The sequence below is a fragment of the Myotis myotis genome, unplaced genomic scaffold (assembly GCF_014108235.1).
Source record: "Myotis myotis isolate mMyoMyo1 unplaced genomic scaffold, mMyoMyo1.p scaffold_m19_p_1, whole genome shotgun sequence".
Lineage (NCBI taxonomy): Eukaryota > Metazoa > Chordata > Mammalia > Chiroptera > Vespertilionidae > Myotis > Myotis myotis.
In genome coordinates this window covers 209,345,322-209,366,538 of record NW_023416313.1, presented here as the reverse complement: position 1 = coordinate 209,366,538, position 21,217 = coordinate 209,345,322, and the positions used below count along the sequence as shown (strand labels likewise).

Genomic DNA, 21,217 nt, shown 5'->3' with positions numbered 1-21,217 from the left:
AATTTACATGATGAATTGGAAAATGAATTTGTAATCATTACTTTTCCTGAAAGAATATCCATGGTACTTTGCAGTTTTGTTAGCTAATGAAATAAAAATGAAAATTGATCTTTTTCAAAGGAAGGTGTGCGATCACTAAAGTAATGCAAGCCATTATACTTTGGATGTGATAGTGTTGAGTGAGAAATCCGTAACTCCTCGTTGAATCCTTCTGCATTTTTCCTGTTGCTTGATGTCTGTGTTCTGATAAAAGCATTGCTATTTTCGTTTTATTGATGCGTAATTTCAGTGTCTGTAATTCTTACCTGATTTCTACACATCAGAAGTTTCAGGTTATAAGCAACTTCTTTAAATGTGTTATGTGAATAGCTATATCAGTTTGAAAGAGAAAATAGCTTATGCTTTAAAACTACCATCTGGGGTAGCTTCTCCCACTTTAGTAAAGGAGAAAGAATTCTCTTATTTGCCAGTAACCTTAGAATCTATTCCTGTTTGTGAAGAGAAAAGAGAAAGAGAGAGAAGATGATGCAATTCACATGAAATAACCCTGTCGTCACAAGTTTCCATGTCTCTTGGAGTTCAGAAACACATGAATGCCTAACAGCTTGTAGTATCTCAAATGTATGTGTCTTAAAATTTATTTATAGGCATCTGTATTATTTAGTGATTAGGTGCATATGTGCCCTGTTGTGACAAGATACTAAATTTAGTGATTTAGCAGCGGTTCTCAACCTGTGGGTCGCGACCATCGGAAAACACATATAGCATATCAGATATTTACATTACGATTCATAACAGTAGCAAAATTACACTTATGAAGTAGCAACGAAAATAATTTTATGGTTAGGGGTCACCACAACATGAGAAACTGTATTACAGGGTCGCGGCATTAGGAAGGTTGAGAACCACTGATTCAGTATTTAGGGATATACCATTTTTGCTCTTGATTTATTAACTAGTTAATGTTTGTGATTAATTAAATACATTCACACATACAACTTCGATATATAATAGAGATGAATTTTTTTCCCTTTATCCAAAGATTTGTTGAGAATGGAAATTGAACCATATGTTAGAACTTGGGCTTTGGGTGATAATTGTGAAGAAGTTAACATGCTGGATGATTATTAATTAACTAGAGGTTCGGTGCATTGGCCTGGCCTGCGGGGATCGGGCCCAAACCGACTCTCCTACATCCCCTGAGGGGTCCCGGATTGTGAGAGGGGCAGGCCAGAGGGACCCCACTGGTTCGGTGCACGATAAGGTGGGGAGGGACTGTGGGAGGGCTCCAGGGCGTGTCCGGCCTGTCTCGCCCAGTCCCTATTGGCTGGACCCTAGCAGCAAGCTAACCTACCAGTTGGAGCATCTGCCCCCTGGTGGTCCATACACATCATAGCGACTGGTCGAACGGTCAGACACTTAGCATATTAGGCTTTTATTATATAGGATTGACATCACTACCAAAATATATAGGCACTGTGGATTAAGACATGCTATACCCTCCCCCCACTCACCAGAACGAAAACATATGTGAAAGGTAATCTAAAAGCCGTGATATAAAAGAAGCTGTAACTTAAGCTTCTTTGAATTGACAGCACTTTTGTATATGACAAAACCTCACATAAACTTTTTTCAAATATTCAAAAGAAACCAATACTGTGAAATAGAGTTGTGTGTTTTGTACATAATTTTGAATTGGTTATACTTCTTAAAGATTAGCTCAGTGATAATACAAATTCCAAAACATGTTTTTGTTATATCTTAGAATTACAGGTTATGAATAATAAGACCATATGAAGTAAAGATAAGTGGCAACCATAACACAAAATTTTCTAGTAAAAATCACATGGTCTTAACATTTTGTCTACTGGTTAATTTCTAATATAACTTATGGAACAGGCAAAACTGAAGCTCATTCCTACCTAAAATTACGTAATTTTAAGAGTAAAAAGGAAGCTTTGAGATCCTCTATTTGTTAACTGGCCACAAACACAAAGACCAAACATTTGCATATGGACATGGAGTTGTCAAATGTATTTGTATAAGAACAGGCCCTAGCCAGTTTTCTCAGTGGTTAGTCTGTTGACCCTTGGACTGAAGGGTTGAGGGTTCAATTCTAGTCAAGGGCACAGCGTCTTGGTTGCAGGCTCAATCCCCAGATCCCATATCTCTCTGTCTCTCCCCCTCCCTTCCACTCTCTCTAAAAATAAAAATCAATGGGAAAAAAAATTATCCAGTGAGGATTAACCAAAAAAAAAAAAAAAAAAAGAACAGGAAAAAGAATAAGTGGCCAGAATAGAAGTAATACCAGGAAAACACAGAATAACAGAATAATAATAATAATAACAGAATAATAATAATTAATGTAATTAGGCAAAGCCAAAGCAGCAGATGTGAATTTGGGAAAAAGGTGTAATTAGTGGTTGGATTCATTGTCTATTTAATATAAGCTATTGATTTCTTAATAAATATATCTTTTGTGAATGAATACATGATAGTATGATGCTACTTTTTACTTGTATCTGGTTATCTCTTCAATAAAATAGAACACAACTATCTCAGTATAGCAACTCTGCTGTCAAATAATAATAATAGTTCTTAGGGTGCATCTTTAGTAGTCTTAGTGAATGAAAAGTGCTAATCAGCTCTAACATAAGCTGGTGTAACTCCAGATTTTGAGCAGAGGAAAAGAATAGAATCTGAACCACAAAATTAGAGACTAATTTTTATAAATTTAGTAACTCACTCTCGGTAGTAGTCTGAATATATACAGAAGAATGGTATCTGAAGTATCTGGTTTTGGTGTGGTAGTTGTTGGTCTTCCTACCTGTATAACAGATCAAACAAATGTCTTTCCTGGAAAAACTACCACCTCACCCCCCTTTTCTCCTTTCAGGTAATCTTTTCTGAACTGTTGTTGAATATAACCAGCTTTAGAGAATTCTAATTTTATTTATCCAGTGTCTGATTATTATTTGTTGTACTTATCAAATGCTTTCTTTTAATAATACCTGTGACTTCCCAACAAGAAAGATGACTAAGTTGTCTTAAAATTTCTTTACAGATGATGAAAGCAGCCAGGATGAATCCTTAGATTCCAAGGTATGTACTAACATTTGCATTGACTCATATTTGATGCCTGATTTAAAACAAAGGATATGAAATCTACATGTTTTGAGCAACAGAATTGGATTTAAAAAAAGAAAAAGAAAAGATAGCAGGTATCAACATAGTTCTAGTTCTTCGGTAAGAAAAAAACCACTGACTTATGGGAGAGAAAATAATAAATATTTCCATTAAGAGTGTTGGTTATTAGGTTTAATTTCAACTTGAATGTTCCCACATGTGTGTTTGCTTGTGTATGTGTATGAGCCTTCAGGCTCTTATTGCTTAACTGGTAGCCCTGCGCACAAATCCGTGTGCCAGTAGTTCGCTGCTGCCCTCCAGTAGCTCTCTGTTCCCCCCCACTCCCGCCCCCTTCATAGCTTGCTGCCCTGCCCCCTCCCGTAGCGCTCCGCCTCCCGCTTGTAGCTCGCTGCCCCACCCTCCTGCTGATCCGCGATCCAGTCATTACGTGGTTGGTCGTTATGTAATGACCATTTGCATATTACATCTTTATTATATAGGATGAGAGGTTGATTTTATTTTTAATTTTTAGTTTTTAAAATTTTGAAGACTCTCTACCATTTATTTCTACTTATATCATTTTTTAAAAAATCTATTGAGTTATGCACTTAAAATGCTTGATTGAATGGATAAAGCTAATTATTATGTATTCAAGGAGACCAACCAGTTATAATCCCTGATCTCTAGATTAGAGGGAATATAGATAAGAAACAGGAAGTTATAGTCCAGGGCTATCATAAGGGGAAATATAAGATATGTTGGGAGCATGTATGGGAAGATCCTAACCCAGACTTTAGGAATTAAGAAAGGCTTCCCAGCCCTGGCCGGTATGGCTTATTTGGTTGGGTGTTATCCTGTGGTCCTGTGCACCGAAAGGTTTCTGGCTCACTTCCGGTTGGTGCACATGCCCAAGTTTCGGGCTCGATCCCCATGCAAGACTCTCTCCCTTCTTCCCTCTCTCCCTCCCTTAAAGAGGCTACTGGTATGTGTGTCTTTTCATGTTAGGTTTCCATTTTGCACAATCTACCCCTTGCCCACCTCAGCTCTTTGCCTTATCTGTGTTACTGTCACTTTAGCAGAAATACAGCAGCTGTTTGCATCAGAAAAAAAAAAAAAGGCTTCCTGGAAAAAGTAACATCTGAGTTGAAATTTGAAGAATCGGAGTTAGGCAGGTGATGCAGACAATGTGATGAACACCTACAAAAACCTATAGAGATGAGCAAGTATGGCACATTCAGGGAGCTGTAGGAGAGATATCGTCTGTATTATAAAAGTAATGGTCAGATTAGATTGAAGCAAATTTTGGTACTGTTGATAACTAAAAATATTTTCTGTTCTCAGACTTCTTTGCCATCAGATGAGCCGGTAAAGGACCACAGCACAGCAGGCAGAGTAGTCGCTGGTCAGATATTTCTTGATTCAGAAGAGTCAGAATTAGAATCACCAATTCAGGAGGAGGAAGATAGCCTCAGGAGCCAAGAAGGGGAAAGTGGCACCGAGGAAATCAGCTTTCTAGAATCTTCAAATCCAGAAAACAAAGATTATGAAGAATCAACGAAAGTACGGAAACCAGGTAGTCTGGACTTTTTCTTTGCTTTTGCCTAATTTAGGAAGGAGATGTCTGAAATTTTAAAGCTAGTGTAAAAACATGCAGAAATCTGTCTGGGTTTCATGATTATTAACCACATATAATGTATAAAATTTAATTTTATAAGATTTTCACTATCAAAGCTAAGAGTTATTCACTTAACAGATTTGACCCACTTTACATTGGCCAAATTCAACTGTCAAAATTGAATTTGTATTATATTTATGCTAACATTTATTTTTGGACCCCAGTATGTAATAATCTGTGAGAGTGGTACACACAATAGAAACTCAGGAAGGATTGTCTAACATGCTACTTTGGTTATTTTCAGAATTGTGTTAGGATTTTTACTGCCTTACCTTTTCAGTCATCCTAAGTAATTTGATTTAGGTATTTATTCCTCTGTAATTGAAGCTTACATAAACTTTAATCCTCTTCTAACGTTCACCTTGACATCCTCTGTTTTTTAATTTAAAACATGATCTTTATCACAGCAGAGGTGTGTCCACTATGCCCTATCCCTCCACCCTTCTAGCATTTTGTTCAAAGATCACTGCTATACCCATTTATTACTCCATTGTTAGCCACTTTCAGGACTTGATTGAGATTTTTACCTTTTAAAAATATAATTTTTAATTACAAATATTCCATACTCATTAATAGAAAAACCAATCTAAAAAATTAAAAATACCTTAATCCCATCAACTAGAAATAACAGCTATTAACATCATGGAGAATTAATTACTCTTTCCAGCTTTTTTGTAGATGTGTGGTTTAAGACTAAATTGGATCAAAATGTACATGCTATTTTACTGCCTGCACTTTGCACTTAACAGTTTATCTTTACCATTTTCCCATATCATGTAATGAAATAGGTTGTATATGTATATATTGCTGGGAGTTTATTTTAGATGTTTCTTGTGCACATCTATGAAAATTTCCTGAGAATTGGTTCTTAAAAGTGAATTTGATGGACTAAATGTAAAATTTTAAAAGACATTTGATACATATTACTAAATTCTTCAGAAAAATAAGTTGGTTTACTTCCTTTGAAACTACCTTTTATTCCAGTATCTAGGCCAGATGTCTATTACCATTTTTAAATTTGGGCCAAGTATTATAGTTTAATTCATTCCTTTTTCTTGTTTATCTTTTCTTTAAATAATTTTTTATTTTTCAATTACAATTGACATACAACATTATAATAGTTTCAGGTGTACAACCCAGTGACTAGACATTATATAACTTACTAAGTCAGCAATCTTCAACCAATATCCTGGAAGAATTTTTTTAATGTGCAATATCTGATGTCTTTTCCCTCAGATAGTGAAATAAAAAAAAAATGACAACAGTCAACAAAAAAATAGCCATCCAGTATGAATGAATCAAAATTATACCTTTTTTTGGGTCAGATTGGCAAAAAATATATTTTTTGGTGTGACCCAGAATTTTAGTAATTAGTGCCACGAGATTAAAAAGGTTGAAAATCTCAGTACTAAGTGGTCATCCCGATAAATCTTGTATCAGTCTGACACTATACATAGTTATTACAATATTATTGACTATATTCACTACGTTGTACTTTACATCCCCATGACTATCCTGTAACTACTAATTTGTTCTTCTTAATCTCTTCACCTTTTTCACCAATCTTCCCAACCCCACTCCCATCTTGCAGCCATCAACATGTTCTTTGTATCTATGAGTCTGTTTCTGTTCTGCTTCTTTTATTTTGTTTTTTAGATGCAATTGTTGATAAATATGCATTTATTGCCATTTTATTGTTTATATTTTTTATCTTTTTTTTTCCTTCTCCCTCTTAAAGACCTTTTAACATTTCATGTAATACTGGTTTGGTGGTGATGAACTTGAGAGCTTTTTCTTGTCTGGGAAGTTCTTTATATATCCTTCAATTCTATTGTAGTTTTGCTGAGTACAGTAATCTTGGTTGTAAGGTCCTTGCTTTTCATTTCATTACTTTGAATATTTCTTGCCAATCCCTTCTGGCCTGCAAAGTTTCTGTTGAAAAATCAGCTGACAGTCATATAGGAACTCCCTTATAGCTAACTAACGGCTTTTCTCTTGCTGGCTTTAACTTTTGTTATTTTAATTTTTATGTCTTGGTGTGGGCCTTTTTGGCTTTGTCTTATTTGGGTATCTATGCTTCCTGGAGACTTGTATGTCTATTTTCTTCAGGTTATAGAAATTTTCTGTAATTTTTTTTTCTTACATAGGTTTTCAATTTCTTGCTCTCTTCTTCTGGCACCCCCAGGATGTGAATATCAGCTTGGGGACTAACAGGTCCTAGGTTCGATTCCAGAACAGGGCACATGCCCAGGTTGTGGGCTCGATCCCTGGTTGGCAGTTTGCAAGAGGCAGCCAGTCAATGATTCTCTCTCATCATTCATGTTTCTAACTCTCTCTCCCTCTCCCTTCCTCTCTGAAATCAATAAAAATATATTTTAAAAAACAACAACCAAAAAAAACCTTAAAAAAACTTTCCCTCATCAACTATTTGGTTACTCTGAAATATAGTCCATACAGGGAAAGCAGGATAAATGCTTGATTCTTTTCCTGGAAATATTTTCAAATAATAATTTGTGTCCTAGCAGCATCCAAAGGAGACCAGTGAGCATGTTTTTGTTTGTTTTGCTTTTGAGCATCATTACAAATTCATGGGTTTTATATACAGATGCTTCATTCTATTGACAAATTGGACTCATGGGAATCAGTTCAAACATGACTAAGATTTTCAAAGATACAGTGATCACAACACATAGGCAATGTGTGTAGAAGTTCATGGCAGCTAGAGCTGCTCCCAGGTCCTGTCTTGCCTCAATTAGGATGCACTCTGGCCCAGATTTCAACATGTGAGGCCTCCAAGTGATGTGTGTGGAGTATGACTTCAGCCAAAGAGAGCTATTTCAGTTTTGAAACATCTCCAGTTTATTCTCTAGTAACTGCATAGCTTGTGTGAAATTTTCTAGGAAATCATGCCTTATAAATACATACATCTCAGGTTCATCTCAGTGAGCAGTCTCGACAGACCAGGGCTACCCTGCGAAAGCATTCCATAAGTAGGGACTCCTGGTGGTAAAAACCTCTAGTGTGCTTGTCAGAAGGTCTCTTGTTAGCAAGTTTCTAAGATGATTTGATTGTGACACCTTTCTGTTTCTCTGTTTCTTGGGCAGTAAAAGGAGAGAATGGGTTGCAGGTCTGCTGCTAGCCTTCTCTATCCATCAGGATTTTTGCTTCTTCCTTTTGTTTGTCTCTCCTTTCCCTGATGCTGAAAATCTTGGTACCTAATGACATTAATGTTATATTGCTTTATCCTAACATATATGTATCCATAATTATCTATAATAATAAAGGTGTAATATGCTAATTAGGACAGCCAAAGGACCTTCTGGATGAAGCCGGAACTGTGAGGGCTGAGCCCCCTTGCACGAATTTTGTGCATCAGGCCTCTAGTGTATATCCTATATAATAAAAAGCTAATATGCAAATCGACCGAACAGCAGAACAACCAGTTGCTATGATGTGCACTGACCACCAAGGGGCAGACGCTCAATGCAGGAGCTGCCCCCTGGTGGTCAGTGTGCTCCCACAGGGCGAGCGCCGCTCAGCCAGAAGCCCTGAGCCGGGTTCACGGCTGACAAGCACAGCGGCAGTGGCAGGAACGTCTCCCACCTCCACAGCAGCACTAAAGATGTCTGACTGCTGTCAGTCAGACATCCCCCGAGGGCTCCTGGACTTCAAGAGGGCGTAGGCTGGGCTGAGGGACCGCCCCCTCCAGTACATGAATTTCATGTACCGGGCCTCTAGTATAGTTAATGACAGTGGCCACCTTATCACTAACAACAGGGACACTGAATGTAGTTTAAGATTCCTTTATGGTTCTTTTTGTTTTTAGTAAATATTTTACTAGATATTTGTAATAGGGTTATTAAATCACTTGAATAACTTTGTGTAGTTATGCCAACAACTTTATAAAAATTTAGATTCACTTATTTTGGCTTTTAAATAATTATTTTGTTTTCTGTTATTTAGACTTGTTATTAATGTATTATTAATACATGAAAAGCTTATGTAACATAAATTGCATATGCATGGCTTTGTGTGGTTGCAGTCAGACTATATTGGAAGTGGGTATATGGCAATTGCTTCTAGACTTGCTTCCTTTGTCAGCCTCCCAACCATGTCACTGCCATATTGCTTCTCCTAAAGAAGTTCAGCTTCCTATCTGGTGTCCCTGCCTTCAACATCCCCACCCCCACTCCCCATTGTCTAATCTTTCTTCCTGTTGAGAAGCCTCCAGTGGCATTCTGCCACATGCAGAATAAATCTAGCTCCTTACCTGTACTAATGAGACCTTCCATGATCAAGCCCCTCCTATCTCTCCAACTGCATCTTCTGCCACTCCTCTACTCACAGGATTCCAGCCACACTGCCTTCTTGCTGTGTCCTGAACATTTTAAGCTTATTCCCAATTATGTGGGGGATCTCCAAGACCGCAACTCCAGGCTTGATGATTCTCTAGAAAGACTCACAGGACTCAGTATATAGTGATATTTACAGCTGTGGTTTATTACAGCAAAAGAATACAAAGCAAAATCAGCAAAGGGAAAGGTACATGGGTTGAAGTCTAGGGAAACCAGACACAGGCTTACAAGGGGCCTTTCCTAGGAGAGTCACACAGTACATGCTTAATTTCCCCAGCAACAAGTGACAACCCATGTGAAATGTTGTTTGCCAGGGAAGCTTGTTAGAGACCAAGTACCTGGAGTTCTTATTAGGGGCTGGTCACATAGGCACTCTGTGTCTAGTGTATACCAATTGTCAGACTCCCAGAAGGAAAGCAGGTGTTCAGTGTAAATCGTATTGTTTGTATCGTTGGAGTGAGCCACTCTTAACAGTTAGGGTAGCGGGAATCCTTCAGAAATCTGTGCTCTTGTAAGCAGGCTTCTTCAAGACTGGAAATCTAGGCCTGCTATGTCAGATCTTCTCTGCACAGTCAGCCCCGTAGTATGGTCATTGGCCAAATTGTCTTCACAGCAAAATTATTATCAATAAGACCCAGAAAGCGGAGCAAGGCCAACCTGCAGTAATAATTTCAGTTATGCCCTTCACAGGTCCTGGACTTAGCCACTTAACAGATCCCACTGATCATAAAGATGGCTTCCTCAAGTTTCTGTGTTAACCTTTTTTACCTGGCCCTAGGCATCAGTTCAGGCCTAGCACAGCTCTGGCTGTAAGGTGAAGCTGACCAGGGCTTAGGCGGTGTCGTGGTGGTCAGGGTGCACGTAAAGAAGCACTGTCCCAGAGAGCCATGAGGTAACACTGGAAACGATTTTGTAATCGTTGGGACACACAAGCAGGACACACTTCAGGCAGTACAATGTGGCCTCCCATCCTTGGTGTCTTTTCCAAGGGTTTCCAGGACAAATAATTCAGTCCTTGGTTTCAGAGAGACTGCCAATCAGTTCCAAAGGTTTTGTTGTCCGGGACACCAGGTCATACACCTCATGAGTGTGGACAACATCGGGAGGTTTTCGTTGGGAGAGCGCAGGGCTGGGCCACCTCCTGCTGCCTGCCTTGTAGTCAGCCCTGTGGCGTGTGATCATGGGCTCAGCCATCGGAACTCAGAGCGCTCTCCACAGCTGGGAAAGGTGTGCAGGCGCTTTCCTTTAGGAAAAGGGAGGGCTTCCCAGAAAAAGTTCAGAAAAACAAAGGTCAGAATTCCGTCTCCCCTCTCTTGTGCTTCTCCAGTGCAGGGGTTTAGGTTTATTTTCCTTGGTTGTTGCCAAATCAGTGTTTCCATTCAGTACTCATAATTTCATATTTTTTCACAATCATCCCCTACTCTCATCCAGACCTTCCATCTGGAGGGGTAGTGTGCAAGAGGGGCCAAACACCTTCACAGAAAAACATTTTTGTACAACTGAACTAGAAAGACATCATGTTCAGGAATTGTTCAAGACAGAATCCTGAATTTTCAAAAAATTTCAAAATCAGTTTACATAACCTCCTTCCCCTTATCCAGTGAGCAGCCTAGAAAAGGTCAAGCCCTCTTTGAAATATGTTTTTATTGATTTCATAGAGAGGAAGGAAGAGGGAGAGAGGGATAGAAACATCAATGATGAGAGAGAATCATTGATCAGCTGCCTCCTGCATGCCCCATACTGGGGATCGATCCTGCGACCCAGGCATGTGCCCTGACTGGGAATCGAACTGGGACCTCCTGGTGCGTGGGTCAGTGCTCATCCACTGATTAACACTGGCCAGGTAGGTCCCTTTCTGAGGCGAGCTGCATTGAATAATCTAATTCCACTAGGAGAAAGGTGAGGGAAGCAGAGTCAGGCAATCAGTTGATTGTTGCAAACAGCAGCTCATCAGGGGAGCCAGACACAAGGACCCCACCACAGTGAGACATGTTCCCAAGGAGGTCAGGAGCCTTTTCACTGTCAGCAGTGAGTGGAGGGTCACAGCCCCTGAGAGCTATCCTCTCGCAACTTGCAGCTTTGGGCAAGTCACAGGTTAAGTCAGTCTCTGTCAGAATATACAGCTGGTCAGCAGCTTGATTTCAAATGGTCCCAGCAAAGAGCAAGCCCTTTCCTGTGGACATTTGTATGTGGCTCAGACAGTTTAGCCCAGCATTCTTGATTTCCTCTCGGTGTAGGCCCCACAGAGAGGGGACCTAATGTGCAGAGGTCACTGTCTGAGTTCTGTTTATGGAGCCCAGACCTGCTTTCAGTTCAGCTCATGCTGAGGCTGGAAGCTATACCAGACAGTATCAGCTTGTAGCTAAGAATCAAGCCCAGGCAGTTAGGATCTGTAAGTTAGGATTTTTTTAAAAGCCAGAGGCTTTTCTACGGCAGCACCAAAGCCAAGATGCTGCAGGGCTGGAAAGTCCCCGTGGCAGCCAAGGCTTTCCTCCACCCTTTTGTCGTGTCTTTCTTTGAGTCCAAATTGACCCACAAACCTGCACGTCTGTCTCTAAGGGTCAGACTTCTGCTTTCACAAGCACTCACTAGAAAACTGAATCTGCTTTTTAGAACTTCAGAAGTGTATTTCCATCTGTGGATCACCTCTCTTTCTTAAATGTGTCCCTCTTGCCAGAGGCTCCAATAAGCAGAAGTCTGTATCATCCATTGTGTGGGAGAGTGGAAATTTCCCCTCTTTTTCCTCATTGTTCTTCTGGCTGATCTAGTAATCAAATTGAGGATGAGACAGGTTAATAGGAGAAAATAATCACATTTATTATTTATGTACATACGGGGTTTTGTCAGAATCTGGGAAGGATGGGCAAATGGGGCAGTTGAGACTTACAGACCGTTTTGAGCTAAGGAGAAGGGGGGCTAGGATAGCGGTTTGGACTTCAAAAGGAATGTAGGCAATTCACGGGTAGGTGGAAAGGAGCAAATATTTAGTGAACAAATTCTTGCAGGGCCACCCAGAAATAGTGGAACAGGAAGGGGAGTCTAGCAGACTTTGCTGGGTTTCTCCCTGTCTGCCTCACTTAGTTCTTATTACGCTAAGGTGATCTTCCTTCCTGAAGCAGGAGTTTTTTAAATCTGAATTCCTTTAGGCAGGTAAGGGGTAGGGGGAGGATAAAAGGCTCTTCTTGAGTCTTTTGTTTCTTAAAAATAACGGGCTTGCCCTGACTGGTTTGGTTCAGTAGATAGAGCGTCGGCCTGCAGACTGAAGGGTCCCAGGTTCGATTCTAGTCAAGGGCATGTACCTTGGTTGCGGGCACATTCCCAGTCGGGGATGTGCAGGAGGCAGCTGATCGATGTTTCACTCTCATTGATGTTTCTAACTCTCTATCACTCTCCCTTCCTCTCTGTAAAAAATCAATAAAATATATTTTTAAAAAAATAACCAGCTTAAACGATATCTCAAAAAGTCATATTTTGGGCTAGCAAACTCTGCTCCTCCTCAATAACTAAACCCATCAGTTACAGAAACTTGTCCTGTTTCCAATACTCAGTTTAAATTGCAACCCACTCACCAGTAGCAAACAGCATGGAAGCTGTGTCCCTGACATGTTTTTTTCTGTGCAGCTTTCCCTGATCAGGATGATTCCTCTGGCATATATGGAATTACAAACATTTAACATTTTCTATCCATTTTTACCGTACATTCAGATGTGATAGCCACAAAATACAAAGCCACTGCAATTTCCCCCCTTTTCCCCCCCATCATTACAAATTTACTAAAACTTTAACATATGCTATGTTAGTTAGCATGACAGCTGCCAGGGAAGATCAGGCTGGAATGCAGGGGAGGAAGGGCAGTGGGGGAAGCTACTGCAGCTGCAGCTAGGCTGGGAGAAAACTGTTGGAATGTTACCTCCTTCCCCTTTTTTCTGGTTTATCTAAAATTTGGCTCCAGGCCTAGGACCTAATTTAACTCCCTTCCCCTCACCACTACTTCCTACCCCGTTTTAATATTTTGACCCTTTCACCTTTGGGAATTTGGGGGAGAGTGGGTGGTCCTTTCTCCTTCTATCCAAAGAAGAGAACAAACCCAAGGGCATCACCATTTTAACCAGGATGGCCCAGAGCATCGGGGACCCAGTGAGCCTGCTCTCCTGGAGCTGGATCTGTTCTCAAGTTCCACAAGTAACTTTTACCTCTCACACACATAGCGCTCAGCTGCTGCTGCATGCCAGGGATGACTCCATAACCACCGGGGAACCCAAGGTTCATCATGCCCTGCCCTTATACTTCCTTTCCCAAACAACGCTCACAGTGGATTTCAGTGAGTCAGGGTCATTCTCCCGAATGCCACGTCTGATGTCAACTAATGTTGGGGGTCCCCAAGACCATCCCTAGGTTCAGTGATTTGCTGGGAGGACTCAGCATAAAATTGTACTCAAGGCTGTGATTTATTATAGTGAAAGAATACAAAGCAAAATCATCATGGGGCGAAGTCCAAAGGAAGTCAGGTGCAAGTTTCCAAGGAGAGCCTTTGGACCCACTTAAGTCCCGTAGCACATGCGACAGCACGGGAAATGTTCTCATCAGAGACCCAGCACTTGGAGTATTTAATGGAGACTAATCATGTAATCACTCTCTGTCTAAGCATGTACCAAAGTTATAGACTTGAGAGGGAAAACAGATGTTGAGCATAAACCACATTGTTTTTCCAAACAGTTTAGATATAGTGAGTCACTTCGACCAGTTAGGGTGTGGGAACCTTTTATCTTAGTAAGGACAAACTTCTACTCACTTCCTAAAACCTAACCCTGAGGGCTTCCTTGCCTCCTGTACTCTCATCTGCACATCTAGTCAGTCACTAAGTCAGTGATGGCGAACCTATGACACGCGTGTCAGAGGTGATATGCGACTCATTTTTTTTATTGATTTTTCTTTGTTAAATGGCATTTAAATATATAAAATAAATATCAAAAATATAAATCTTTGTTTTACTATAGTTGCAAATATCAAAAAATTTCTATATGTGACACGGCACCAGAGTTAAGTTAGGGTTTTTCAAAATGCTGACATGCCGAGCTCAAAAGGTTCGCCATCACTGCACTAGGTAGTACCATATCTACTTCCTTAGCATCACTTAGTATTTCCACTTCTTTCATTCCATGATCCTCTTCGGGCTTGGATGACTGTCACAACCTTGGATTGGTCACCCTACCCAACCCTCCCTCCATTCGATTGTCCACTCTTTTAGTAAAATGAGCATGTCACTCCTATTTAAAACTCTAATGTGAGTTCCACTGTTCTCAGGATGAAGTTCAAACTCTTTAATAAGATTTGTCAGGACCTCCCTAGTCTGGCTTCTTCGTGCTTCTTTAGCTGCTTCTCTCATCTACTTTGGCACTCACACTGCATGTTCCAACTTCCTGAACTCTTTTTATTTTGTCTAATGTACCATGTTTATTTTCTTTAATTACGACACCTGTTCCCTCTGTCTATACTACTCCCCACCCTACCCTGCAGCCTTTCAACCACTCCCTCTGGGACAGTGGTCGCCAACCGGTGGTCCACAGACCACTGGTGATCCGTGAGGTCCGAAAGGTTGGCAAAAGCTGTTCTGGGAGGTTCAGTGTACAATTTAGTTCCGGGGAGGGGAGGCTTTCCTTTCCATAACATTGATCACACTTTTGTTTAATGTCTCTCTTCCTTGTGAGGCAGTAAGTTCTGTAGAGCAGAGACCTCTGCTCCACCTCATTCCTGGCACCTAGGAGATCCTCAGAACTTATGGAACAAATTAAAGATATGGTCTCCACCCTTAAGCTCAAAGTCTAGTGGGAGCTGGAGTATGGTAAAGAAAGAGCCTCAGTATGTATTATAAGTGCTCTAATAAAATGCTGGGGGATCATTTTCCTTGTATTACTTTATATTATAGAAGAAATTGACTTACAGCAGTCAGATTGAAAAGAGGAGAGTTGTGCCAAGCAGTGGAATTGATTCAGTTGCCTTTGCCTCATTTTTTGCTCACTAGTTGGGCAGAAGTTGGGCAGTAGACTTCATTCTAAGGTTATTGTATCTCAAGACCTTCAGCAATCCTAAGCTAGTTACAGAGCTGGGTAGTCAGCTAGCCATGCTCACTAAGTTGACTCACCTTCAAGTTACCCCTAAACAGGACTCAAGGATTAGTGCTGACTTTTTGTATATTCCCCATTCCAAATCATGTATCTTCATCTTTAAATTCTAGTAGCTGAAATTGACAGTGTTAAATCCATGAATACCACAGGTGCTGTTCATGTTTTGATTTTTCTTATCTTTCCAGCTTTGACGGCCATTGAAGGCACAGCACATGGAGAGCCCTGCCACTTCCCTTTTCTTTTCCTGGATAAGGAATATGATGAGTGTACGTCGGATGGGAGAGAAGATGGCAGACTGTGGTGTGCTACCACCTATGACTACAAGGCAGATGAAAAATGGGGCTTCTGTGAAAGTAAGTGTTGATTTGTAGGAGGAATTTCCACATTGCTCCATGTCTTGGACAGCATCTTTAAGGCCTCTGCTAGCCGTCTTTTTCCACCCTTGACAGACATGGTCAGTGTTGGTAATGTGGTGATAGCCTTAAAGAACAGAGTTTGGCACAGGAAGCATGCAGTGTCCTTACTTATTTCCAGCCTGTCACTCAGGCAGCTTATCACACTGTCTTATTTAGAGAGGGTTTTCTGTTCGTGTGCACAGGTTGTTCTGCAAACCCTCAGGCAGGCTGCTAATTTAATAAAAGTAAAACATTTTTTAAGAGTAAAGGAAACAGCATTATGGAGAAGGTTAAGAGTGATAGGAAGAGCCTAGCTCAGGGGTGGGCAAAGTTTTTGACTCGAGGGCCACAAAGGGTTCTTGAACTGGACCGGAGGGCCGGAACAAAAGCATGGATGGAGTGTTTGTGTGAACTAATATAAATTCAAAGTAAACATCATTACATAAAAGGGTGTGGTCTTTTTTTTTTTAGTTTTATTCATTTCAAACGGGCCGTCCGGCCCGCGGGCCGTAGTTTGCCCACGGCTGGCCTAGCTTGTGTGGCTCAATGGTTGAGCGACGACCTATGAACCAGGAGGTCACGATTTGATACCTGGATTGTTGGCTCTATCCCCAGTGGGGGACGTGGAGGCAGCAAGCCAATCGATGATTCTCATCATTGATGTTTCTAGCTCTCCTCCTCCCTTTCTCTCTGAAATAAAAAAAAAAAATTAAAAGAGTAGTGAGAAGAAAAATAATAACTTTTAAGAAACACTTTGAGCCCTGGCCTTTGTGGCTTACTTGATTGGGCATCCTGTGCAATGAAGGGTTGCCAGTTAGATTCCTGGTCAGGGCACATGCATGGATTGCAGACTCGATCCCCAGTAGGGGACGTGCAGGAGGCAGTCCATTGATGTTCCTTTCTTGCATCGATGTTTCTCTCTCTCTCTCCCACCTCTACCTTCCTCTCTCTCTCAAATCAATTTTTTAAAAAATCTTTTAGCCCTGGCTGGTTTGACTCCATGGATAGAGTGTCAGCCTGTGGACTGGGGGGTCATGGGTTCGATTCCGGTTAGGGGCACATGCCTGGGTTGCGGGCTCGACTCCCAGTGGGGGGCATGTGGGAGGCAGCTGATCAGTGAGTCTCTGTCATCATTGATGTTATCTATCTCTCCCTCTCCCTTCCTCTCTGAAATCAATAAAAATATATTTTAAAAAATCTTTTAAAAACACTTGGAGTAAGAAGTGCTGTGCTCAGTAACATTTAACAAATCATGTATGTTTCACCTTCCTGCATGTTAATGTAAGTTTAAAGGGGCTGACCTCTAAAGGTATTTTTTCAGGAAAAACTTTGTAACTAATAAAGAACAGAAAATCTTAAACATATCTCCTTTGATTCCAAATAACACTTTCAAAATAATGGCTCTGGTAGATAATTAGGCACTTCTAGAAGATAACATCAAATATAGTCCATCTTGGGCAGTGGTTGGCAAACTCATTAGTCAACAGAGCCAAATATCAACAGTACGATTGAAATTTCTTTTGAGAGCCAATTTTTTTAAACTTAAACTATATAGGTAGGTACATTGTTATTAACTTAATTAGGGTACTCCTAAGGCTTAGGAAGAGCCACACTCAAGGGGCCAAAGAGCCACATGTGGCTCGTGAGCCGCAGTTTGCCGACCACTGATCTTGGGTATAGGCCAGTATGATTAGGTACTTTGGTATAATATCAGATTTTTTATATATAAGAACTCCTGTTTCTATAAATATTGGTCCTAATGCAATACTCAGATATCTCTTAGTGAGTTCTAGATTTCTGGTACAATACTTTATTACAATAGCAAAATAATTTTTGGAAAAAAAGTGAAAACAAAGTGTCCTTTGACTAAAATGGTGTTTTTTTGATTATTTTTTAAAAATATATCTTTATTGATTTCAGAGAGTAAGGGAGAGGGAAAGAGAGTTAGAAACATCAGTGATTAGAGAGACAATTATTGATTGGCTGCCTCCTGCACATCCCCTACTGGGGATCGAGCCCACAACCCAGGCATGTGCCCTTGACCAGAATCAAACCTGGGATCCTTCAGTCCGCAGGCTGACACCCTATCCACTGAACCAAACCAGCTAAGGCTGGCTATTGTTTTTTAATATCCTTCTGTCCTGAATTTAGCTGACTTGGCACATAATCATAATTTGCTACTGAAATTTCAGTTAAATTATATTAAAAGTTTTAGAATTACTAGCAGAAAAGTACCCTCCAAAAGCAGGTTGATATTGCTTTCTCTAAAAGAACGTGATGTAGACAAGTTGTGTGTTTTTTAAGTCTTATCTTTTGTCAGGTAAAGGCCACAGTTAAATTATGTGTCTTTGGAGTCAGCTTTGTAAAGAAAGAAAGATCATTAATTGTGTTTGTATTCTCAAAAGGCAGAATACATGCTGATGCTTGATAAATAATTGGTGTAGAATTAAAATCCATTTAAGTGCATCTAACATTTTGTTTTTAGCTGAAGAAGAGGCCACTAAAAGACGGCAAATGCAGGAAGCAGAAGTGATGTACCAGACTGGGATGAAAATCCTCAATGGAAGCAATAAGAAAAGCCAAAAAAGAGAGTAGGTAGCACTGCAAGTACATGCCTTCCCTAAGATAGGTCATTACAGAGATAAATAGCGAAGTATTTTTTTTTTAAGTGTTTTGCCAAAACAGAGGCTTTGTTAAGTTGCATTATAAGAAGTTTAATACCATGTATGGACTTCAGTGGCATTGTTTTTTATCAGATATTAACTTGTTAGGATAAAAAGTTTGTAAATACTGATCCCAACAATGTACAATGAGCAGAATGGAAATAATGGACTAAAGTTGTTGTTTCTGAGAACCACGAATACATATGCTATTCAGAATTTAAAATTACATAAAGCAAAAAAAGGAGTTATTGTCAGATGTTTGTTTTTTTTCGTTTTTGCTTTATAATATTCTTGCAGACAAAGACTAGAATTTAAGAATTTACGCTTAGAAAGAACGTAAAAAGTGACTGTCTTCTAATATTTTATGTCCCTTTAATGTCAGCAGGCTTATATTCTGTGCAAAAATTTTTTTTTAAATTGCAGTGGCTATCACTGGATTATTTATGGGACACCATATTATTACAGTTCTTTCATTGCACATGTAGTTAATGTTTTCAGAAGTTTTGGGAATTACTATTAGTGTAATTAGACTATCCAAGATGTTCAGATGAGAGAGAAAACTGGTGTCTTACATAAAAACAAAGTAGCCAGGATGTTGTCTATACATAAGTAACATGACTATAGAATAAGGAAATTATTTATGTTGCATTTCAGTAGATCTTTAAAAAATGTAATAAAAGTTCCAAATTATTGCTAATGTGTTTTTAATTGTTTACATTTAAAGAGCATATCGGTATCTTCAAAAGGCAGCAAGCATGAACCATACCAAGGCCCTGGAGAGAGTGTCATATGCTCTTTTGTTTGGTGATTACCTGACACAGAACCTCCAGACAGCTAAAGAGATGTTTGAGAAGCTGACTGAGGAAGGCTCTCCCAAGGGACAGACTGTAAGTGCACTTGCGTTGGAGAGTCTCCTCCCACACAGCACTTGTTTATTTTAACCGCAGTTTACTTTTTGTGCCCTGACTTCTTTTGAAAAATAAGAATAAAATATCTTGCCCAGCCAGTGTGGTTCAGTGGTTGAGCATCGACCTATGAATCAGGAGATCAGGGTTCGATTCCCGGTCAGGGCACATGCCTGGGTTGCAGGCTCGATCCCCACTGTGGGGCGTGCAGGAGGCAGCTGGTCAATGATTGTCTCGCATCATTGATGTTTCTCTCTCTCTCCCTCTCCCTTCCTCTTTGAAATCAATTTTGAATAAAATATCTTTGAATATCAGTCTTTTTCCTTTGTCTGAGAACATTTATGGTCACTTAAGGCATCTTGCCACAATTATGCCTGTAGTTTTCCAGATTTGATCTGTAGTGAATGAAACATGAAGTAATTGGCTTTTACCTAAATTACTCACCAGTGCATTTCTTTCCAAACTTCAGCTGCTTCATCTCTTATTAATCTTGATGTTTTTAAGCATATACATTACAGAAGCAGTACAGGTCCATTATAAGAAACTAGAAATACGAACTAAAAATGCTAAGGAAGTCAATAATGCATATGTACAACTAGACTTGAGCATTGGTAGTATGTTAGTGCATGCACAGCCTTCTCGACCTTTTTCTTTGTATGTAGATACATACAAATTCTTGATTAAAATAAGATGTCATTGTCTACTGTCCCATAACATGCTCTTTTCAATCGTTAATCTTCACCTTTCCTTTCCAGTATATTTCGACAACATATAATACCCTTAGCATATTCAGCTGGTATTGAACAGAACATTTCCTTTATATCAGTTTTGTCCAAACCTAACCCCGGACTATACCTTATATTTGGTTGTTATTTCTAACGTTACCATCCCCTTTCTTTTTTTTCTGTGTTAGGGCCCATTTTTCTGCAGAATGTCCTAACTCAGTTTACCCATTGACTTCTGCATGGTGTCCTTTAGTTTGTTTTTTCATCATCTATATTTCCTATACACTGGCTATCACAGCTAAAGACTGATGAACTCAAGTAAAATATTTCTGGCTGGACTGCATTATGGGGATGTTCTGCATTCCATATTGCATCACACCATTTGATACAAAATATCTGTTTGATTACCTATGGTAAGGTTGACAACTAGGATTTAGGGTGCCACCACATTTATTTAAAATGCCTTCAATAGCCCTGACCGGTTTGGCTCAGTGGATAGAGCATCAGCCTGCGGACTGAAGGGTCCCAGGTTCCATTCTGGTCAAGGGCATGTACCTTGGTTGCAGGCACATCCCCAGTAGGAGGTGTGCAGGAGGCAGCTGATTGATGTTTCTCTCTCCTCGATGTTTCTAACTCTCTATCCCTCTCCCTTCCTCTCTGTAAAAAAATCAATAAAATATATATTAAAAAAATAAAAATAAATAAAATGCCTTCAATAATTCAGGTTTACTGAAGGTTTTAGATTTGCTTAGTCACAGTTAGAAGCCTGTTTTCAGACTATTTCAACATTAGCTTATACTTTGATGTTGTCAAGGCAAAGGATAGGACTTTACTAGTGCATTCTTTGATTGGTTGAATTTTTTTAGAAAATGGTGTGCTCTAGCATTGTAAAGTGACCTTCCTTGACCACTTCACCTTGACCTCTGGCTGCCTCTTGGTGTTCCTGGGATAGTGGATCTTGGCAATCTCTTATCCATTTCCAATGTGTGTGCACCTTTGCGTTGATGTAATGATGTAGGAGTTGTTCTGTCCTTATAATAGTTGTTCATCAAGATCAAGTAAAAGCCATATTTGTGTTCAACCTTGTTTTTCTAGTTAATAAGTTATTAAATTATCTTTAATCTTAAAGCTAAATATTTTGACTTGTTTAAAGTTGTATTTCATTGTGTAATTTGTAAAACCTTGAATGCATTTCTGAGGCTCTTTAATTCCAGGTTGTACATACTTGCAACAATTTAAATTGTTTCC

General features: G+C 39.8%; 1 protein-coding gene across 3 annotated transcripts in view; it reads left to right on the top strand.

Moving 5' to 3' along the window:
* Positions 1 to 21,217, top strand: part of SEL1L (SEL1L adaptor subunit of ERAD E3 ubiquitin ligase) — a 46,458-nt gene that overhangs the window by 3,604 nt on the left and 21,637 nt on the right. For all 3 annotated transcript variants that reach the window (XR_004968380.1, XM_036314610.1, XM_036314601.1), the window contains exons 2-6: positions 3,065 to 3,102; positions 4,468 to 4,699; positions 15,467 to 15,634; positions 18,162 to 18,267; positions 19,064 to 19,226. Coding sequence is in view for 2 of the 3 variants with exons in the window: in XM_036314610.1 (XP_036170503.1) it covers positions 3,065 to 3,102; positions 4,468 to 4,699; positions 15,467 to 15,634; positions 18,162 to 18,267; positions 19,064 to 19,226 (707 nt within the window). In the remaining variant the exon portion in view is untranslated. The remainder of the gene's footprint in view (positions 1 to 3,064; positions 3,103 to 4,467; positions 4,700 to 15,466; positions 15,635 to 18,161; positions 18,268 to 19,063; positions 19,227 to 21,217) is intronic.